Source organism: Salmo salar, chromosome 16, assembly GCF_965601325.2.
Source record: "Salmo salar chromosome 16, fSalSal1, whole genome shotgun sequence".
NCBI lineage: Eukaryota > Metazoa > Chordata > Actinopteri > Salmoniformes > Salmonidae > Salmo > Salmo salar.
In genome coordinates, this window is record NC_138306.1 from 4116024 (window position 1) to 4139440 (window position 23417).

The following is a 23417-nucleotide window of genomic DNA, read 5'->3' on the forward strand; positions in this document are numbered from 1 at the left end:
CAAACTAACTCTAAGGATTTGAGCAGGGCAGGATTTGTCAACTTCCTAAATGATATTACGTGTTCAGTAAGGAACCTGGGCCTTGTATGGTCTCAGCTGTAGCTTGTTAGGTGTTTGAAAGTCGCTGTATCACGTCAGGCATTCTGAGTCATGTAAACATTCAACCACAGTGTTCTAGACTCCTCTCTCTGTTCTATAACTCCAAAATTAGACTTTTTAAAGTTTCATGTCAGAGGGTCAGAGTGTGCAGTAACTTCTGGTCAAATTGGAGGCGTTTCAAGTTAACGAGTCATCTCTGTGAATCTCCACTCCTGCTCCAATGCTTATCCTCGTGCCATCAATCTCTAGCACAGAACGGCCTGCTTTTTAAAGCCATGTCAAGCATATAAGCACATCTTCCTTGACAGATGAAGAGGAATCGTGCCCAAATTTGGGGGTGTTGTGTGGGGAGGCTGAAGAGAGCTACTTCACTTAGTCTGGGACAGCTGGCAGGGACGTACTAGAGCTCTTTCTCTCTTTCTCTCCTCTTCTCTCCGAGATGTTACATAGAATGTCTGTCTCTCGGGCCTCCCTAGTGGCGCAGTGGTCTAAGGGACTGCATCGCAGTTGCTAGCTGTGACACTAGAGATCCTGGTTCGAGTTCAGGGTCTGTCGCAGCTGGCTGTGACCGGGAGACCCATGGGGTGGTGCACAATTGGCCCAGCGATGTGAGGGTTTGGCCGGCAGGGATGTCCTTGTCACATCGCAACTCCTGTGTCGGGCCGGGCGCATGCACGCTGACACGGTCGCCAGGTGTACGGTGTTTCCTCCGACACATTGATGTGGCTGGCTTCCAGGTTAAGCGGGCATTGTGTCAAGAAGCAGTGCGGCTTGGTTGGGTTGTGTCCCGGAGGATGCATGGCTCTCGACCTTTGCCTCTCCGAGTCCATATGGGAGTTGCAGCGATGAGACAAGACTATGACTACCAATTGGATACCATGAAATTGGGGAGAAAAAGGTGTAAAAATGAATACAAAAAATGTAAGATTTTCTGTCTACCAAAAATGTGTATATTGACCATACCAAGATGTTATATACATTTCTGCCTCAAATTGAAATTGGTATCTTCAACACTGCGAGATGTTGGGATTTCTCCCTCGACCAGAAATTGATATCTTGAGCATTTGTGATGTTTTGTATGTAATTGTGTTCTGATGAAGAGATGTTATCCTACCAGAAACTAAAGTTCCCATGGGACAGTGCTGTGTCTGTCAGGGAGGTGTGTCCTAAGGACATATACGAGCAACACGAAATCCACATGTACTAACCAGGGGCACATTTGTCTACCAGGGCTCCTAGGGCCTTGCCGTCCCTCCAGTCGCGGTGGAAGTTGTTGATGGGCAGCTCAGGCACCTTGTTCTGGATCCAGCCCAGCAGCCTCTGCTTGGGGGTCAGTTCCTTGGCCTCCTCATAATCCTCGTCCTCCCACATGGGCATGGAGATGGAGTAGTGCAAGATCAGAGTCCAGATCAGACCCAGGATCAACTTCAGGTTCCCGTCCACGATGGCCTTGGAGTCTGGAGGGGAGAGAAACACAGATCTAGTATCAGATTTTAGTTCCCATTTATCATGGCAAGAAGCAATGTTATGTGTATAGCTTTTCAGGCCTAATTGATTGTTTGGTATCTGATTCTATCTGAGTCTTTAGATAAACAAAATGGCCTTGTGATTACATCTACATTTTAGTCATTTAGCAGACGCTCTTATCCAGAGCGACTTACTATCACATCTATCAAGTCTGACCTGACTTCCACTCTCTCACCCCACCCCACCCCAGACACTCCTCTCCAACACAAGAGTGACTGAGTATCCCTGGTATTCCACATACAGACAATGAGGCATGGTTGGGCTCAACTGCTGAGGACATAGAGTATGTTGATATGGAATCCTTCCCTAAGTTAACAGCACTTGCATTTCATTTGCTTTGAAAGTACTTTGGAAAATAAGTTATATTAGTGTGAGATAAATCTAGGAAGATGCACTAAGTAGTAGGACAATAAAGATAATGCTGGTAATCATGCCAACAAACTTAACCAGTGAATTCTTAGATCAGTCATCTCTCTTCGTACCTCTTCAAAACTAACCAAACTCAGAGACTATACATAAACCAAACAATTGCATCATACTTTGATTAAGAGTAGACAAACTGGAGGGTAAAGTGTACCCAAAACCATTGTGCAATAGGCTAATACATTCCATATAGAGTTGAAGTCGGACGTTTACATACACCTTAGCCAAATACATTTAAACTCCGTTTTTCACAATTCCTGACATTTAATCCTAGTAAACATTCACTGTCTTAGGTCAGTTAGGATCACCAATTTATTTTAAGAATGTGAAATATCTGAATAATAGTAGAGAGATGTAACGGCTGTCGTCATGTAGAGAAGACCAAGGTGCAGCAGAGTTAGTGTCCATCATTTAATATTTAAGTAAGAAAGACGTGAACACTATACAAAACAAGAAAAGAGCAAACCGACAGCCAACAGTCCTGTCAGGTGCAAACACTAACAGAAACAATTACCCACAAAACCCCAACGGAAAAACATGCACTTATGTGTGACTCCCAATCAACAGCAACGAACCTCAGCTGTGCCTGATTTGGGAGCCACACACACGGCCCAAAACAAAGAAATACAAACACATAGAAACAGAACATAGAACGCCCACCCAATGTAACACCCTGGCCTAACCAAAATAAAGAACAAAAAAAACCTCTCTATGGCCAGGGTGTTACAAGAGAATGATTTATTTCAGCTTTTATTTATTTCATCACATTCCCAGTGGGTCAGAAGTTTACATACACTCAATTAGTATTTGGTAGCATTGCCTTTAAATTGTTTATCTTGGGTCAAACGCTTCGGGTAGCCTTCCACAAGCTTCCCAAAAAAAGATGGGTGAATTTTGGCCCATTCCTCCTGACAGAGCTGCTGTAACTGAGTCAGGTTTGTAGGCCTCCTTACTCGCACACACATTTTCAGTTCTGCCCACACATTTTCTACAGGATTGAGGTCAGGGCTTTGTGATGGCCACTCCAATACCTTGACGTCCTTAAGCCATTTTGCCACAACTTTGGAAGTATGCTTGGGGTCATTGTCCATTTGGAAGACCCATTTGCGACCAAGCTATAACTTCCTGACTAATGTCTTGAGATGTTGCTTCAATATATCCACATAATTTTCCTGCCTCATGATGCCATCAATTTTGTGAAGTGCACCAGTCCCTCCTGCAGCAAAGCACCCCCACAACATGATGCTGCCACCCCCGTGCTTCATGGTTGGGATGATGTTCTTTGGCTTGCAAGCCTCCCCCTTTTTCCTCCAAACATAACGATGGTCATAATGGCCAAACAGTTTTTGTTTCATCAGACCAGAGGACATTTCTCCAAAAAGTACAATCTTTGTCCCCATGTGCATTTGCGATTTTGGAGCAGTGGCTTCTTCCTTGCTGAGCAGCCTTTCAGGTTATGTCGATATTGGACTCGTTTTACTGTGGATTTAGATACTTTTGTACCTGTTTCCTCCAGCATCTTCACAAGGTCCTTTGCTGTTGTTCTGAGATTCATTTGCACTTTTCAAACCAAAGTACGTTCATCTCTAGGAGACAGAATGCGTCTCCTTCCTGAGCGGTATGACGGCTGCGTGGTCCCATGGTGTTTATACTTGCGTGCAATTGTTTGTACAGATGAATATGGTACCTTCAGGTGTTTGGAAATTGCTCCCAAGGATGAACAAGACTTGTGGAGGTCTACAATTTTTTTTCTGAGGTCTTGACTGATTTCTTTAGATTGTCCCGTGATGTCAAGCAAAGAGGCACTGAGTTTGAAGGTAGGCCTTGAAATACATCCACAGATACACCTCCAATTTACCCAAATTATGTCAATTAGCCCATCAGAAGCTTCTAAGGCCATGACATAATTTTCTTCAATTTTACAAGCTGTTTAATGACACAGTCAACTTAGTGTATGTAAACTCCTGACCCACTGGAATTGTGATACAGTGAATTATAAGTGAAATAATCTGTCTGTAAACCATTGTTGGAAAAATTACTTGTGTCATGCACAAAGTAGATGTCCTAACCGACTTGCCAGAACTATAGATTGTTAACCTGTTATGGCTAGGGGGCAGTATTTTCACAGCCGGATACATTTTTTTACCCGATTTAATCTGATTATTACTCCTGCCCAGAAACTAGAATATGCATATAATTATTAGCTTTGGATAGAAAACACTCCAAAGTTTCTAAAACTGTTTGAATGGTGTCTGTGAGTATAACAGAACTCATTTGGCAGGCCAAAACCTGAGAAGATTCCATGCAGGAAGTGCCCTGTCTGACAATTTCTTGCCCTTCTTGATTATCTCTATCCATTACAGAGGATCTCTGCTGTTACGTGACACTTCCTACGGCTCCCATGGGCTCTGAGAAGGAGGCAAAAAGCTGAATCGTGGCTTTGCAGGCTCTGGCTGAAAAAAAGTAGCGCGTTTGGATAGTGGCTGGTTACAGTACTGTGAGACTCAGGCGCGTGCCCGCGTCGACCCCATGCTTTGTTTTCTTTCGTCTGTTTACCTAAACGCAGATTCCCGGTCGGAATATTATCGCTTTTTTATGAGAAAAATGGCATAAAAATTGATTTTAAACAGCGGTTGACATGCTATTTTAAAATCGGACACCTCAATTGCACAAAGGAGTTCTGTATCTATAATTCTTAAAATAATTGTTATGTTTTTTGTGAACGTTTATCGTGAGTAATTTAGTAAATTCACCGGAGGTTTGCGGGGGGTATGCTAGTTCTGAACGTCACATGCTAATGTTAAAAGCTGGTTTTTGATATAAATATGAACTTGATTGAACAAAACATGCATGTATTGTATAACATAATGTCCTAGGTGTGTCATCTGATGAAGATCATCAAAGGTTAGTGCTGCATTTAGCTGTGGTTTTGTTTTTTGTGACATTATATGCTAGCTTGAAAAATAGGTGTCTGATTATTTCTGGCTGGGTACTCTGCTGACATAATCTAATGTTTTGCTTTCGCTGTAAAGCCTTTTTGAAATCGGACAGTGTGGTTAGATAAAGGAGAGTCTTGTCTTTAAAATGCTGTGAAATAGTCATATGTTTGAAAAATTGAAGTTTTTGTATTTTAGAGGAATTTGTAATTCGCACCACGCCTATCATTGGAAATTGGAGCAGGTGTTCCGCTAGCGGAACGTCTTAACAAGAAATTTGTGGAGTGGTTGAAAAACGAGTTTTAATGACTCCAACCTAAGTGTATGTAAACTTCCGACTTCAACTGTATATGTAAGGACCATTTTTTAACTTCATATTCATCATCTCTAGCACCAGCCCAACATCAACATATGTGAACATGTCAGGTTTCTATGTTTTGTAGTAAAAAATATAGAGGAAGATACATTTAGTATACAATACATGAATGACTGTGTATGTTTGCAATTCAGGGAGGGAATGGGCAAGACAAAAGATTGAAGTGCCTTTGAACGGGGTATGGTAGTAGGTGCCAGGCGCATCGGTTTGTGTCAAGAACTGCACCGCTGCCTGGATTTTCAAGCTCAATAGTTTCCAATGTGTATCAAGAATGGTCCACCACCCAAAGGACATCCAGCCAACTTGACACTGAGGGAAGCATTGGAGTCAACATGGGCCAGCTGTAACGGCCGTCGTAGGAAGTGGACCAAAATGCAGCGGACACGTGAATGCTCATATTTATTTTATGACGAACATTACACAAAAACAACAAAACGAAAAACGACCGACAGCTAGACAGTCATGCAGGCTAAACATAACAATGCAAAAACAACCTCCCACAATACCCAAAACAAATACACCCCTATATATAGGACCTTCAATCAGAGGCAACAAGAAACAGCTGCCTCCAATTGAAGGCCCAATCCCAATTAACTAAACATAGAACTAAACACCCTAGATCAGACATAGAAATACACAACATAGAACCTAACCAAAAACCCCGGACTAATCTAAACAAACACCCCTCAACAAAACACATATAACAACAAACCCCGAACCACATAAAACAAACACCCCCTGCCACGTCCTGACCAAACAATAATAACAAATAACCCCTTTACTGGTCAGGACGTGACACCAGCATCCCTGCGGAATGCTTTCGACACCTTGTGGTGTCACCCCCCGATGAATTGAGGCTGTTCTGAGTGCAACTGAATATTAGGAAGGTGTTCCTAATGTTTGGTATACTCAGTATAAATGTTTCCAATTACATAATCAACCAATTAGTATACAATTAGTAGGCAATAGCAAGTGAAGAGGCTGGTCATGTGAGTTGTTTATTTCTGAGTCTAATTATTGTTTATTCTTCTCTGCTTAATGGCTGTTTGATAAGGCCCATTAGACTGACTGGCATAAGCAGGTGGTGTGGTGTGGAAGGAGGGTTGTATGGCTTGATGTAATTTTAATACTGCCATCTCAGGTTTTTTGGACATCTGTGTGCCATGTGGTCAAACAGCCACCTATCAAAAAGTGTGTGCCAGTGACACGTACTCAGTATCACATACTCAGTTGCTGTGACAACACAGAAAAGTTATTTCATGGTTTGTTTTCACTGTTCACTTGGTGTTGCTGCATCAGGTCTCAAGAGGCAGGCGTCAGGAGAGGAATGACAGCGCTGCCGTTATCGTGTCCCGTTTCTGTCAGACTGACAAGGTCGCAAGTATAAACACCTTCTCCGCCTGCCACTCCCCAACACACACACTTTGAGGTGGGCATTGTGTGAATGACCCCTAACTTCTTTGCTGACACTATATTGCAGGACGTTGGGACATTCCAGAGGCATGAGGTCCATCGCTCTCCATAGAGAGTACCCCCGGGCATCACGACACACACGCCGTGCCCTTCACAACCACCCGCTCAAAGCAGCGGTCACACTAGGAATTTCATCGCGCCGTGTGGGAAGAGAAATCAATCACCAGTGTCATGGGTTTAATATCCCATCTACTTAGTGAAATGTGAGTCTGGAAAACGCTAGCTAGACTTCTCACAGTCCTAACCCTTATCATATCTTAAGATGGTTATGTAAACATAGTGTACAGTAGACAAAATTAAAGAAATAACTAGCCAAGGTGCTTAAAGAGCACTTTTCATGTCTCATTTGTTGGGTGTCTCTTCAGCAGTCAACTACATTTAAGGGCATATTTCCTTCTAAACAAAAACCCTCTGTCTGTGTCTTTGTGACACATCAATATTGAAATGACTCAATATGTCAATATGAAGAGTTTCTTTCTGAAACGCTATATCCACCAATTTTTTTCACATTTGTTTTCATCAGAAATGATTACTTATGGGTACATTTATGTGTGTGTAAAATATTGCTGTTCTCAGATATTTAATTCATAGATTCTTGATGTGTATGAATATTCCTTTTTTTTTTTGGCTAAATGCTATAAAGTGCATTCGGAAAGTTTTCAGAACCCTTCCCTTTTTCCACATTTTGTTACGTTACAGCCTAATTCTAAAATGGAAATATAGAAAAAAATCCTCATCAATTTACACACAATACCCCCATTCTGACAAATACCCCATTCTGACAAAGCGAGAACAGGTTTTTGGAAATTGTTGTAAATGTTTATATATATATATATATATATATATATATATATATATATATATATACTAGAGTTACACATACTAGAGTTACACTTGCCTACCTGGTTAAATAAAGGTGAAATAAATAAATAAATAAAAAAAATATATATAAAAACAGAAATACCTTATTTACATAAGTATTTAGACCCTTTGCTATTAGACTCGAAATTGATCTCAGGTGCATCCTGTTCCCATTGACCATCCTTGAGATGTTTCTACAACTTGATTGGAGTGCCATGGAGTGCCATGGACAACCACATGATTTTTAGCAACATTGATTGGACTAAATTGTTTTTGGTATCTTTAAGTTTGTTTTCAGTGTATTAAACTAAGCATTTATAGTCTTGTTGATTTGATGATGTTTAAGTTGAAATGGTGCAGGAATAGCAGAGGCAATGCTCCTGTTGTCTTTGTGCTGACTTGTGGGTAACTCTGTGGTTCTAAATCTTGCTTGACCATACTTCAGGTGATATAACTGTTTGTTATGTGCAATATTTGTTTCATGGACTTTGCTCTCCAGTTTTGTGATGAAACAAACGTATGTGTTGTTGAATTTATTCTGCCAATGTGTGACTTGTCTTTTTGTTGTCTACGCCTTATTGTATATCACGTTGGCGTATGAACGAATGGGTTATAGAGCAAACAACACAATTATCACAACCTAATATGGCTTTTTTACTGGCTTAGGTTGGCTTCATCAGTGATTTTACCCACGCACCTCTACTGCAAACTGGATTTACAGAGGTGCCATAATACTGCAGTGTGGATGGATGTTTAGTCACTCAGCTGAATGATTCAAATTGGTCTCTCAATAATATGTGGTCGACAATCTAAGATCCACTAATGTGTAAAGACATATTATTACTCTACTGTGTATTATGTAAAGTACAAATATTTTGTGAAATGACACTGACAGTCTATAATGAATGTATTATCCATTGATTAATTAATAATTGATGAATTCATTTCTGTATAGTCTATATTGTAACCTAAAGAAAATAGATTTATGAATCAGTAAAAAAGCTATTATTTTGATATATTTTGTTAAAATAAAGAGGCACATGTATTGTTCTGTTCTGTTATTCCCTCTGTCCTGATTATACACTGGAGTTTGATTGAACTCCCTCTCCTTCTCTCTCTCTCTCCCCCTCTCTCTCAAAGATGAATAACAATAAATAAAGAATTGCCCCAAAAGCTTAATTATCACTTACCAATAGACACCAACTTGATGTGTTCCCTGTCCAAGAATTCAAGAGCCACAGACACATTTTCCAGTTTCATCTGTCTGAAGTTGGGTCTATTGTGGTGCTTTCTGTACATCTTCTTCTGACTCAGAACTTCCAGGAGCCCGATCAGCTTTAAACCGTCGCCAAAATCCTTCTGCAAGTCAGTGATGCTCCTGTTGATGCACTTGAGGTGCTCATTGCACCACCTGGTAAAAGTGTTCTGTTGTATTTTCTTCCATGGCGCATCCTCAGCAAGGTCCTTCTCTGTAGCCGGCATCTCGTCTTCCTCGTCCCCTTCAGAGTTGTCAGTGCCCTGGTAGTACTGTGGTGGATGGCTGTTGTCGTAGTAATGTGCATTATTGCTTGACATGCTGGCGGTTTCCATGTGTGGCTTTTTATACCGAAAGATAGACCGATGTGTGAAATTATCTGCAAAAGAGTTTAACGTGTCGATGCCAAGCGTGCGCACTATTCGCTGTGGTAAAAGTTCAAAACTTGGAGAGATGAGTTTTAAAAAATGTTCCCCGAAGACTTTTCGGATGTGAAGAAGCCACTTCTTGTTAGGTAGGACAACGATGAATTAAATGGTCAGATTTACAGTCCGATTTACAGCCGGTCACTGGTTGTTAATTGGCAGTGGCTTGACAAATGTAGTCTCTGCTTCTTAATAGATAGGCTTAGAGAATAATGTCACTTTTTGAGAAATGATGCTTCAGTTCAGTTCGTTCTATAGCTGGTGAGTAGTAAAGCAACAGTTTCACGCACAGTAGTTCATTGAGTTCTGTATGAAAGTCAGTTAAACTTGATTGGTGTGAGGTGTGCAAGAGTGGAGTATATAAAGGGACCATCGGACTACGACACACCAGTCGTAGACCACTATGTCATAACTACAGTCATAGACTATTTTCTATATGTGGATAACGGGAGGAGTCAGGATTTGCCGTAAGATATGATATGGCAATGAGTCATTCACTGTGGGTCAGATCCTGTGCATGCAGCACAACAGTTGTGACAGTGCGCTCTATTTTTAGACACTCCGATTTGGGTTGTGGTGCCTTGGACTTCTCGAGAGTGGTTAAACAATTGATCCAAGAGAAGAAAATGATGTATCCTAAAATCAAGTGGGCCTCATTATGTGGCTTAGTTGCGGCTTATATTTGGTATTTTATGGTTATTTTGTACTTTTGCCCCTTTTTGCCCCTTTGCTAAATCCTTGTAATAGCCTAATCTTTCAATTGATAGGCTATATTCTTTTCTCAAAGAGAGAGATTTAGGAAGGCCTCATAAAACATGAGGTCCCATAGCCTATTGCTAGTGGTTCATTGAGCTACAAATCCAATGCATTATGTACAGTTGAAGTCGGAAGTTTACATACATTTAGGTTGGAGTCATTAAAACTCGTTTTTCAACCACTCCACAAATTTCTTGTTAACAAACTATAGGTTTGGCAAGTTGGTTAGGACATCTACTTTGTGCATGACACAAGTACTTTTTACAACAATTGTTTACAGACAGATTATTTCACTTATAAATCACTGTATCACAATTCCAGTGGGTCAGAAGTTTACATGAACTAAGTTGACTGTGCCTTCAAACAGCTTGGAAAATTCCAGAAAATGATGTCATGGCTATAGAAGCTTCTGATAGGCTAATTGACATAATTTGAGTCAATTGGAGGTGTACCTGTGGATGTATTTCAGGCCGACCTTCAAACTCAGTGCCTCTTTGCTTGAAATCATAGGAAAATCAAAAGAAATCAGCCAAGACCTCAGAAAAAAATTGTAGACCTCCACAAGTCTGGTTCATCCTTGGGAGCAATTTCCAAATGCCTGAAGGTACCACGTTCATCTGTACAAACAACAGTACGCAAGTACTTTTGCTGCGAAAAGTGCAAATCAATCCCAGAACAAAAGCAAAGGACCTTGTAAAGATACTGGAGGAACAGGTACAAAAGTATCTATATCCACAGTAGAACGAGTCCTATAATCAACATAACCTGAAAGGCCGCTCAGCAAGAAGAAGCCACTGCTCCAAAACCGACATAAAAAAGCCAGACTACGGTTTGCAACTGCACATGGGGACAAAGATTGTACTTTTTGGAGAAATGTCCTCTGGTCTGATGAAACAAAGATAGGACTGTTTGGCCATAATGACCATCGTTATGTTTGGAGGAAAAAAGGGGGAGGCTTGCAAGCCGAAGAACACCATCCCAACCGTGAAGCACGGGCTGGCAGCATCATGTTGTGGGGGTGCTTTGCTGCAGGAGGGATCGGTGCACTTCACAATATAGGTGGCATCATGAGGCAGGAAAATTATGTGGATATATTGAAGCAACATCTCAAGACATTAGTCAGGAAGTTAAAGCTTGGTCGCAAATGGGTCTACCAAATGGGCAATGACCCCAAGCATACTTCCAAAGTTGTGGCAAAATGGCTTAAGGATAACAAAGTCAAGGTATTGGAGTGGCCATCACAAAGCCCTGACCTCAATCCCATAGAGGAACAGCAGAACTGAAAAAGCTTGTGTGAGCAAGGAGGCCTACAAACCTGACTCAGTTACACCAGCTCTGTCAGGATGAATGGGCCAAAATTCACCCAACTTATTGTGGGAAGCTTGTGGAAGGCTACCCGAAACGTTTGACCCAAGTTAAACAATTTAAAGGCAATGCTACCAAATACTAATTGAGTGTATGTGAACGTCTGACCCACTGTGAATGTGTTGAAAGAAATACAAGCTGAAATAAATTTCACATTCTTAAAATAAAGCGGTGATCCTAACTGACCTAAAACAGGGAATTTGTACTCGGATTAAATGTCAGGAATTGTGAAAAAATGAGTTTAAATGTATTTGGCTAAGGTGTATGTAAACTTCCGACTTCAACTATATGATTCACAATTGTGTCACCTCTGGATGAAATATGTATGTTCAATAAACAAAATTAACTGTTCATGGAGGAACACATATTAACAATGTGTTCCTCCATGAACAGTGTAGTGTCCCTACACTACACTGTCATCCCAGTGAAATACCATAAACACTGGCATAAACCAATGGTATTTAGACCAGACATTAGTCTGGAAAGTTGGCCATTGTCTAAGTTTCCTACAGTTCTGAGAATGTTCATAGGAGTGATTGATTAACAGAGTGATTGATTAACAGCGTTTATGTGACTCGTTTCAGGAAACTAGGCATCACTACTTCACAGGAGAGGCAGTTGAACGTACATTTTTTTTAAATTAAATTGCGTTTTTGGGCAGAAATGCCTTCTGGAACATTGTATGCCATCTGTACAAACTTGTATGCCATCTGTAAATATGAATACAATTGTTAAATTACGAGCCTAGTTGGTTTAGCCACTAAAAAAGACAGGAACCATCCCGCTAGCCATCATTGGCTGAGATAATGGATGGACTGGACATGCCGAGATATGAGTTCAGATTGTTCTGTGGAACACTTCTGTCTATAACATGAGCTGCTGTGTAGGTAATCCTTTCTAATGCAACTTTCTGGAGGACTGACTTTTGAAATCAGTTGAATTGTCACGCTTGTCGTCGGTTAAAGAGGACCAAAACGCAGCAGGTATGTGAATGCTCATCTCGACGTTTTAATGAATACAAAATTAACACCAAAATAACAAACAGAAATAACGATCGACTGACAGTCTACAAGTCTAACACAGAACAATCACCCACAAATAACAAACACAAACACACCCTAATATATGGGACTCTCAATCAAAGGCAGACAGACAACACCTGCCTTCAACTGAGAGTCCCAACCCCAATTAACCAAACATAGAAACAGACATACTAGACTAAACATAGAATACCTGAAAACCAAACAGTGCCCAAAAACCCCGGAATACTTAAACCAAATGCCCCTTCAACAAAACACACCACCCCGAACCACATAAAAACGAATACCCTCTGCCACGTCCTGACCAAACTACAATACCAATTAACCTTATACTGGCCAGGACGTGACATGAATGCCCGGTGGAAGCAGAGTATGATAGCTAAGGAGATGGAGAATATTCAGGCATCTGATTGCAAATATGCAGAGGGAGATGAAAAGAGAACACACAAAAGGCTGTTGTATAAAACACCTGTCTCCAGATTACATCTTGAAACTAAAGGCAACCATGGCACCCATGACAGAGAGGGAGAAGCGTTCATCTATATATACGGGTAAGAGAGATGGGTGGTTAATTTCTGTATTATCAAATGAGGAGAGACAAACTTATCACACAAGTCAGAGTCATACTTAAACTGAATCTTTTTTAGCGAGAACTCTGCAATAGCGATGGCTGGTCGACGAACCACCCTCAGATGATTCATTGAGAGCCATGAAACAAAGGCTACTAAAATATTTTATAGCAAAGATCCACCCCCTAGTCTACATAACAAACCACATATGTTTGGAATGGGTCACAAGGTGAGAATTGTTAAATGAGAAAGGAGTATCCCGCAGCCAGATAGCATTTGCTATAAATTCTGTTGTTATCGTTCAGTTTGGACCCTAAGACAAGGCTCTGATCTCATTCCTGGTGCTTCATAGCACAAAAACACCAACTCATTCTATGGCATAAATCAATTGTCAACTCCAGATTCTCCCATCTCAAGTAAAACCCCTTCTTGACCACATGCCTGGACAAGCTCACTGAGGGAAGTGAGCCTCTAGGTCATACACTATTCTAGGATAAGTACAACATCAGAGATGACATACAATGGTTCCAGGTACTACCCCACCCATATGATGTCTCAAACCTTATCTCCCCCAAGGGCAAAGGAGGGAGTGACTGGCGCACAGACATTGTGGAGACAGGTAATTGGTTCCCCATGAATCCTTCACATCCAACCATTCCTTCACATGGTTTAAGAATAGGTAAAGACACATTCACATATGAAGACAATGTTCCCTCCTGTCCTCTTCTCTTTCTAATATTCTGCATAGCACCAGGGACATGTAAAATACAAGCCTGACTTCTCTCCTCTCTGGGCCCCAGGTGACTGAGCCCCAGCTGAGGGAAGAAGTGCAACTGCCAACACCAGATTCCGAAGGGATACATTCTAATAACAAGCATATCATATAAGCATATTATGCAGATAAGACATCTTAATTATCTATGTTACCTAACTAATTCTGATTCTTCCGCCACAAGAGTCTAGCTAGCTACATTTTCAGATATTATACATTTCTAATTTTGTCTGAAAAACGTTAGCTGGCTGGCTCGCTAGCTAATGTTACGTGTATGATCTGTGTAGTAATATTATTCGTATCCCAGAGCGATTTTAATTGCTAGTTATAGCCTAATGTTAGCTAGCTAGCTAACATTGAACCTAGTTGGCTAACTTTAGCTACCTGTAGATTCATGAAGGATAGTAACGGTATGAGTTGGGATTATGGTTCATTGTTTAGCTAGCTAGCTACATGTGTAAACAAATGACTTCACTATGCAAGTTACCATTTCACTGTACCTTTTATTTTTTTTAATGTTTTAATTTAACCTTTATTTAACTAGGCAAATAAGTTAAGAACAAATTATTATTTACAATGACGGCCTACAACAAACCCGGACGATTCTAGGCCAATTGTGCGCTGCCCTATGGGACTCCCAATCACGGCCAGTTGTGATACAGCCTGGATTCGAACATGGGTGTCTGTAGGGATGCCTCAAGCACTAAGATGCAGTGCCTTAGACCGCTGCCCCACTCGGGAGCCAACTTCTGTATCCTGTGGATGTGATAAATAAATGTGAGACGGTAATGTGAAAAACAGCATGACCTGCACCAAATTACGATATAACGTTAGGCCAAGTTATGTCCAAGTTATAAAATTCTCAGGTAGAATGCCCTGCTTTTATTTAGTCACACTCACAACCGTAAGCTATTTTCTGTAATTAGCTTGCCATTAACTTGTAAATAACTATCTTGTTGTGAGTTTTTTTCCTGTAATAATGAATACAAATTAGCTAAAGTTAAGACGTTGTCAGTGATATGATATGTTCATTATTTGAACTGGCTAGCCAGCTACCTTAATGTTAGCTAGCTAGCTAACAAGCTAGAAACTTACCAAAACATTGTTTAGAAAGTTGCTTTTAGTTAAATTAGTGTATTCGGCTATTTCAGCCACACCCGTTGCTGAAAGGTGTATAAAATCGAGCAACCAGCCATGCAATCTCCATAGACAAACATTGGCAGTAGAATGGCCTTTCTGAAGAGCTCAGTGACTTTCAACGTGGCACCATCATAGGATGCCACCTATCCAAGAAGTTAGTTCGTCAAATATCTGCCCTGCTAGAGATGCCCCGGTCAATTTTAAGTGCTGTTATTGTGAAGTGGAAACGTCTAGGAGCAAAAATGAGACTGACAAGTGCTGAAGTGCGTAGTGTGTAACAATCTTCTGTCCTCGGTTGCAACACTCACTACCGAGTTCCAAACTGCCTCTGGAAGCAACATCAGCACAATAACTATGCAGTCAAACTCATCCCACTCTGAAGCAGTGGAAACGTGTTCTTGGGAGTGATGAATCACACTTCACATCTGGGTTTGGCGGATGCCAGGAGAATGCTACCTGCCCCAATGCACAGTGCCAACTGTAAAGTTTGGTGGATCAGGAATAATGGTCCTGGGCTGTTTTTCATAGTTTGGGCTAGTTCCAGTAAAGGGAAATCAACGCAATAGCATACAATGACATTCAAGACGATTTTGTGCTTCAAACTTTGTGGTAACATTTTGGGGAAGGCCCTTTCCTGTTTCAGCATGACAATGCCCCTGTGCACAAAGCGAGGTCTAAACAGAAATGGTTTGTTGAGATCGGTGTAGAAGAACTTGACTGGCCTGCACAGAGCCCTGACCCATCGAACACCTTTGGGATGAATTAGAATGCCGACTGCGAGCCAGGCCCAATTACTTTATTTCCCTAGCATTTAGTTTGGTACAGCGGGGGTTAATATATGCCTCGCAGTCTGCCTGTCCAACCTTGGAAACAATGTTTCACTTTTGAATTTCGATCTCTTTACAATAGGGAGTGAAAAGGCCCCAGACGAGACGAGACAACTTTTCTGATCCAGGCGAAATCACACATCGACGTCATTATCATGGACATATCCAATTAAATTCCAATAGAAAGAAAGTTGAAGCAAACAAAAATGCAGCTAGGGCAGTACCATCATTCCAGGTTCAATGTTTGACATGACTGTTAGCTGAAGTTGGCTAGCAAGCTAGTAAGTGACAAGAACGTTATTCAGCCTGCCCTGCATAGCGACCAATTTGTTTAGAACGGATCACCAGTCTTTTTGCAAAGCAACTTTGCAAAAATAATAAAAAATACGGTCGCTTCTGTAGCAACATGACCAAAAGAACTAAGAACTAGATTTTTTATCCAGACTATATCGTCTGGTGGAAGAATTAAATTGCATGAATTAACTTATCAACATAGAGTTTTTAATTCAAATATGTAATACATTGTTATTTTAATATGTGGGAAAAAGTTTTATAAAAGCTATAAGGCACGTGAGGCAGTGCTGTATCATGAATACAGTCACAGGTAAATGGGTTGACTAATCCTCCGCTATCGCATCAGGACGAACAACGCCATTTACCTGTGACTGTATTCAGGATACAGCACTGCCTCACGTGCCTTATTGCTTAAATAATGCACACTCTAGAAGGCCCTTCAAGCCAACCAGAAACGAGTATTCAACAATGCCATGGTATAATAAGGCCAGAGGAGGTGTGGTATATGGCCAATATATAACGGCTAATGGCTGTTCTTACGTACGATGCAATGCAGAGTGCCTGGATACAGCCCTTATATATTGGCTATGTACAACAAACCTCTTAGGTGCCTTATTGCTATTATAAACTGGTTACCAATGTAATAAGACTAGTAAATAGTATTTTTTCTCATACCCATGGTATATGGTATGATATACCTTGGCTTTCAGTCAATCAGCAGTTAGGGCTCAAACCACAGAGTATGATATACAATAACAATAAGAAAAATCTAAATGCCCAGGTCTCGCTTTAAAAAAAAAGAGGTATTTTGACCTCTTTGACCTTACGTGAACTTGGCCGAAAATCATGTTATAGTCCCTCTCCACCATGCCGCTAGTTCAGCAAGATGGGAGACATCGTTTCTGGGTCATGAATATGAAACATATTTTTAAGCAGTTTTTAATGAACATGGCTGAAAGTCATGTTTTGGGCCCTCTCTGCCATGCCTCTTATTCAGCATGACGGGAGACATCGTTTCTGGGACACAAATTTGAAGACATTTTTGAGCAGTTTTTCATGAACATGTCCGAAAATCATGTTTTAGGCCCTCTCCACCATGCCTCTAGGTCAGCATGACGGGAGACACCGTTTCTGGGACAAGGTTTGAAATATATTTTTCATCAGATTTTCATGAACATGGCTGAAATCACGTTTAGGCCCTCTCCACTATACATCTAATTCAGCATGACGGGAGACATCGTTTCTGTGTCACGAAGTTGAAATATATTTTTGAGCAGTTTTACATGAACATGGCTGAAATCATGTTTTAAGCCCTCTTCATGCCGCAAGTTCAGCATGACGGGAGACATCGTTTCTGGGCCACAAATTGGAAACATATTTTTGAGCAGTTTTTCATGGACATGGCCGAAAATCATATTTTAAGCCCTCTCCTCCATGCCGTTAGTTCAGCATGACGGGAGACACCGTTTCTGGGTCACTAAATTGAAACATATTTTTGAGCAGTTTTTCATGGACATGGCTGAAAGTAAGGGCCCTCTTCACCATGCCGCTAGGTCATTTCTGGGACACTAACTTGAAATACATTTTTTTGCAGTTTTTCATGAACATGACTGAGAGTCATGGTTTTGGCCCTCTCCACAAATGCTTTTCATTCAGCATGACTGGAGATACTGATTCTGGGTCACGAATATGAAATACATTTTTGAGTAGCTTTTCATGAACTTGGCCAAAAATCATGTTATAAGCCCTCTCCTCCCTGCTGCTATTTCAGCATCGTTTCTACTCATCTCTTCTCCTTCTAGGCATTTTCTTCTCTTGACTTTATGTTGTGATTGGCGACTTTCATAAATTAGGTGCATTTCCGCGACTGACCTCGTTCGTCTTTCAGTCACCTATTTGGGTATAACCAATGTTTAATGCTCTTCGACCTGTCCCCAAATTAATGTAATTGGTTTAGAGTTTGTTTTGATATTTTAACCTGCGTGTCGTGATCGCGTTTGGTGTAGGGGGACAAAATAAATGTATGCACGATGGCGCACGAGCGCAGCCGGTTTGGGTTCCGTGTTACTCTAGTTCCTGAGAGAGCAGCATACTGGTAAACCAACTTTGTTTTCAAACTTTGTAATCATCTGTAAAGTTGTTTTTACATGCAATCATGCAAGCTAGATAGATATTTTGTTTAAAAGCCTGTTGTCATTCATTGGGTGTTTCCTTGGAGCTAGCTAAGCTATCACTAGCTAGCTAGGTGGATAATAATGTGATGTACAGTAGGCTACAGTAACGTTACAGTATTACTGATTGACAATATAGCCTTGTCACTACTAGTTGGCAAGTTGGTTGATATGGGGTGCAGTAGGCTGGCGTCGTTGTTATTCGTTGGGTCCCTTGACAAAATTATGTTATTTTTGACTTGGTAAAATAAGCTAATGGTTGTGTGCACTCTCACTAGATAGAATTGTGTGGTTTGGAGGCAGATTTTCAAAAGAAAATAGACATATACACTATATCATCAGCAATTCTTAATCAGATGAGATACACAGCAAACCCATATTGAATTTCATTCATAAATGTGGACACTAATTATTGTTAATATTCCAATTCTCTAGGCCCTCCATTGCCAAACCTGAAGCCCCCTGTCCCGAGCAGGAAAGACTAGGAAAAAGTGTTGACTTAAGATTGTCACGACTTCTGCCGAGGTCTTCTAGCCATCGCTGACCCATCTTTCATTTTCCATTGGTTTTGTCTTTATTTTCTACACACCTTGTTTTCATTATCCAATTACATGTTCATGTATTTAACCCTCTGTTTCCCCCGTGTTTGTTGTGCGTGATTATTTCTATGTTCAGTTCGGTTCATAATGGCTGGTTTTTCCACAGGTGCTGTGTTCACCCGTGCGTAAGTTTACCATTGGTTATAGGTCAAGTGTATTTGTTTTACCTTGTACCTTTTTTTGAGTAAAGTACGTTGCTCACTCATTTTGCTCTCCTGCGCCTGACTTCATGCACCAGCTACACTCACCTTCTGTCACGATTCTCTAAAGCCGAACCCAGAAGCAGACCAGGACAAGGTGAGTTGAACGAAGATGAGTATTTATTTACAGACTCAAATGTGAAAGCAGAATAATCCAGGAGACGGAGCGGGCAGCGGAGGTGAGTTGGTGAGAGTGAATAGGCAGATCCAATGTCACAGAAGCCACCGACGACCAGGCAGGGGTGGGGTGAATGTTCCGGGAGAATGATTATAGACAGAGGAAACGGAGGTGAGTACACGGCAAGCAAAAAGTACAGAACAACAAAACGAACTCTAGTAAACATGAGGCTGACACAACATACTGTTCATTGCTAATGATCCGGCAGGGAATGGATGTCAGGTCAGAGCTTATGAAGAGAAGAGGTGATGATCAGGACCAGGTGTGCAGATAGCTGATGAGATGCAGGTGCGGGTAATCGAGAGATCTCCCGCCTAGCTTCGTCGCCTAGCAACCAGACAGGGTGCGTTCAGGAACCTCAGGAAACACACTCCAAAACAGAAAACAGGCAACTCAGGCAGAAAACAGACTCAGGAAGCGGGATTCATGACACCTTCTGACAAAGGTACAACTTCCTATTGAGAAAATAAGACGACTCAATGTCCTGTTTAGATTTACTGACATGAAAAGATAAAGGACTAAAACGTAAATGTAAAAGAAGCATATACAAGCAATCTATCAAATGTATTTTATAAAGCCCCTTTTACATCAGCAGTTATCTCAAAGTGCTTATTCAGATACCCAGCCTAAAACCCCAAAGAGCAAGCAATGCAGATGTGGAAGAAATTTAGAGGAACCGGGCTCTAAGGCGTGGCCAGCCATTTAGCCAGATTATTTTTCAAGTTGTTTAAACATTCATAGATGGCCAGCAGTAATAAATAAGAGGTTTATAGAGGGTTCAATAGTTCAGCACCTCAGGAGTAAATGCCAGTTGGCTCTTCATAGCTGAGCATTTAGAGGTTGAGACAGTAGGTCTGGTAGAGAGAGACAGGGTCAAACAGCGGGCCTGGGACAAGGTAGTACCTCCGGTGAGCCTTAAGCAGGTCAGGGTTCCATAGCTGCAGACAAACAGCAGAGGCTGGATCAGCAGCACAACTAGGTGGACTGGAGACAGGGACAGCCAGGAGTCATCCGGCCAGGTAGTCCTGAGGCATGGTCTTAGAGCTCATGTCCTACATCCTTTATTTAACTTGATTGTAGACAAAGCCCTAGAGGTTTGTAACTTCACATGATTTAGCGTACTTGTCAATCCAGATCTAAATATTGGATATACTTTTTACTGTACACTGTTGATAGTAATTTTTCCCAAGCTAATCACTGAATGGCCTACTACAATGATGTGGTCAGGTTGAGACTTCTAAGTCATAATAACACAGAACACACACACATCAGATTGCAAGGGCAAGTACAATGAGCAGTTGGGAAAATGAAGTCTGCTGTGTGGGTTGCCAGATATACACACCCAATCTTAATTGATTTGTTTTATTGTATTTATTATGGATCCCCATTAGCTGCTGCCAAGACAGCAGTTACACATCTTCGAGTCCAGCAAAATTAAGGCAGTTATACAATTTTAAAAACATTACGATACATTCACAACACATTAAGTGTGTGCCCTCAGGCCACTACTCTACTACCACATATCTACAACAACAAAATCCTTGTGTACGTGTGTGTACAGTGCGTCTGTTATCGTGTGTATGCATGTGTCTCTTCACAGTCCCCGCTGTCCCATAAGGTGTATTTTTATCTGTTTTGTAAATCAAATTTTACTGCTTGCATGAGTTTCTTAATGTGGAATAGAGTTCCATGTAGTCATGGCTCTATACTACCGTGCGCCTCCCATAGTCTGTTCTGTTTAGGTTAGTGTGTAGTCAAGGCTTTGTCATTAAAATTATATTGTGCCCATTTTTCAGATCTGCCAACCTGCTCAGTGGGTGACAGGTAACTGTCTTTCCATCAAGCTGTTCCAGGCCTGGAGTGGCACACTGGAACTTCCAGAGGCTTGTAGACCTGAAGCAGTGTGATGTGGTCCAGGTAATTATCAAACACACATATACACACTCACTCAATCACTCTGTTTTGTTGTATAATTATTTTAACTTAAGAAAATTGTTCCTCTCTCTTTTAGATCTGACACCCCTATTAGCTCAACCACAGTCTTCACAGCTGCAGTTTGCCGCTGTATCTGCTACACTGGTCACGACAGGTGATACAGGTAATTATCACATGCATGTATACACACATGCACACTCTCCCTCGCTTGGGGCCCTATTCAATCACGTCCGTTTTAGCCGACATCCACATAGCGGTTGTTTTGGCGGTGTCTGAGGTGGAACTGTGTTAGAGCTGTCAAATTCACAAGCGGTTCCTGGCATTATACCTAAAGCGGACATTGCCATTGGCTGCACGGAGTCGCATTAAAATAAATATCATGCAGCCCTGTTTACAAGTTAGAACACTGGAATTTGAGATGTAATCTACACCTCGATTAGGCTGATAGAAATCCCCATTATTTAGTTGAATGATTTTGAATTTGAGCGGCATTAATTCTACATAACCTACACTTTCTCGTTCTGAACTTGTAACGTGAGTAGGACGGGTGTAGTTTTGTGACAATGTTCAAGAGCTGCTGCTTACTGATTTGATAGATCCAACACAGTTACACCTCCGACATGGCCAAAACATCAGCTATCACCGGTTAACACTTGATCTAATTGAATCTAGGCCTTACACTCATTCAGTCTATTTAGTTGTATAATTATTGTCAGTTAAGAAAATTGTGCCTCTCTCTTTTAGATATGCCACCCCCTAATGTGGTATTTAATTTACCGGCTGCACCAGTTCCTACTACACTGGCCGTGAAGGGAGACACTTTTGAGGATACCCAGATGGATACAGGTTATTCAGAAATATATTGCGTATGCTCACTCACACCAACATGTTGTTGAGTGGTATTCTTACTGTCACTTTGTGCATCTCTCTTTCAGATCTGCCTTGCTCTCCACTACCTGACAGCCTCACCTAGAAGTGCATACACTGGGCCTATCAAGATTGACAAAGCAGAGATGGGTGGCTGACAAGGAAAAATAAAGCAACACATTATCCACAATTACAAGTTGTAATTACTTGTTTATTAAATGTTTGCTCCATTTTATTTTAGGATTGGCGATATCTACTCCTTCATATCCATTCTCAGTATCTACATAATTACTCTAAATATCTATCAAATCAAAGTGTGATTGATAATGTTGTAAAAGACTATGGCTTAATGTGAACAGTTTGAGGAAATTATGAGTTGAAAAACATGTCTCCCTCTCACACATTAGACCCAATGTAAATAAATTGTAAAAACTTGTTTATTTTATGTATGCTCCATTTTATTTGAGGAAAATATCTGCAATAACGTACATTCACAGATAAAGCAATGTCTTTGGTTTATTGGATATGTCTCTGAATACAATGTGTGACCAGAAGGAAGTTGGCAGACCTGCAACCCTTGGACTGTGTGTCGGTTTTGTCATCTGGAGCTGAATTATAGAGATAGTTTATCATTAATAACTGACACTTCTATAATGAATACATATTCTAATAATACATAAGTGACCAATAACTACTGAATTGTGGTTGTTTTATTTAGTCAATCAAGTAGTGCCCCAAGGGGGATCGAACTGTGTCTCAAAAGCAGCAGAAAAGGTCAAATAAGGTCACCAAAATTTCCGTTACGGCTATACACGACTGGCTATACAGGGGCCAGTCGTGTATAGCCGTAACGGAATTTGTGATGGCTGCTCCAATGCCTTGACTTTGTTGTCCTTAAGCCATTTTGCCACAACTTTGGAAGTATGCTTGGGGTCATTGTCCATTTGGAAGACCCATTTGCGACCAAGCTTTAACTTCCTGACTGAAGTCTTGAGATGTTGCTTCAATATATCCACGTAATTTTCCTGCCTCATGATGCCATCTATTTTGTGAAGTGCACCAGTCCCTCCTGCAGCAAAGCACCCCCACAACATGATACTGCCACCTCCGTGCTTCACGGTTGGGATGGTGTTCTTCGGCTTGCAAACATAACGATGGTCATTATGGCCAAACAGTGCTATTTATGTTTCATCAGACAAGAGGACATTAATCCAAAAAGTACGATCTTTGTCCCTATGTGCAGTTGCAAAACGTAGTCTGACTTTTTGTCAGTTTTGGAGAAGTGGCTTTATCCTTGCTGAGCGGCCTTTCAGGTTATGTCGATATAGG

The 23417-nt window shown here is 41.1% G+C and overlaps 1 protein-coding gene and 1 long non-coding RNA gene across 3 annotated transcripts in view; one reads left to right on the plus strand and one right to left on the minus strand.

Annotated features, from left to right (window-relative positions):
• LOC106573040 (filamin-C) overlaps window positions 1-9872 on the minus strand; it is a 66169-nt gene extending 56297 nt beyond the window's left edge. For both annotated transcript variants that reach the window (XM_082962459.1, XM_014147665.3), the window contains exons 1-2: window positions 8886-9872; window positions 1308-1556 (exon numbers count right to left, since the gene is read on the minus strand). In XM_082962459.1, coding sequence (XP_082818585.1) covers window positions 1308-1556; window positions 8886-9285 — 649 coding nt within the window. In that variant the 5' untranslated portion in view covers window positions 9286-9872. The remainder of the gene's footprint in view (window positions 1-1307; window positions 1557-8885) is intronic.
• Window positions 9873-18230: 8358 nt separating this feature from the next.
• Window positions 18231-22522, plus strand: LOC106573041 (uncharacterized). Its single transcript, XR_001321239.3, has 5 exons — window positions 18231-19731; window positions 21083-21203; window positions 21298-21384; window positions 21966-22067; window positions 22157-22522. It is a non-coding gene; the product is annotated as an uncharacterized LOC106573041 (long non-coding RNA).
• The last annotated feature ends 895 nt before the right edge of the window (window positions 22523-23417 follow it).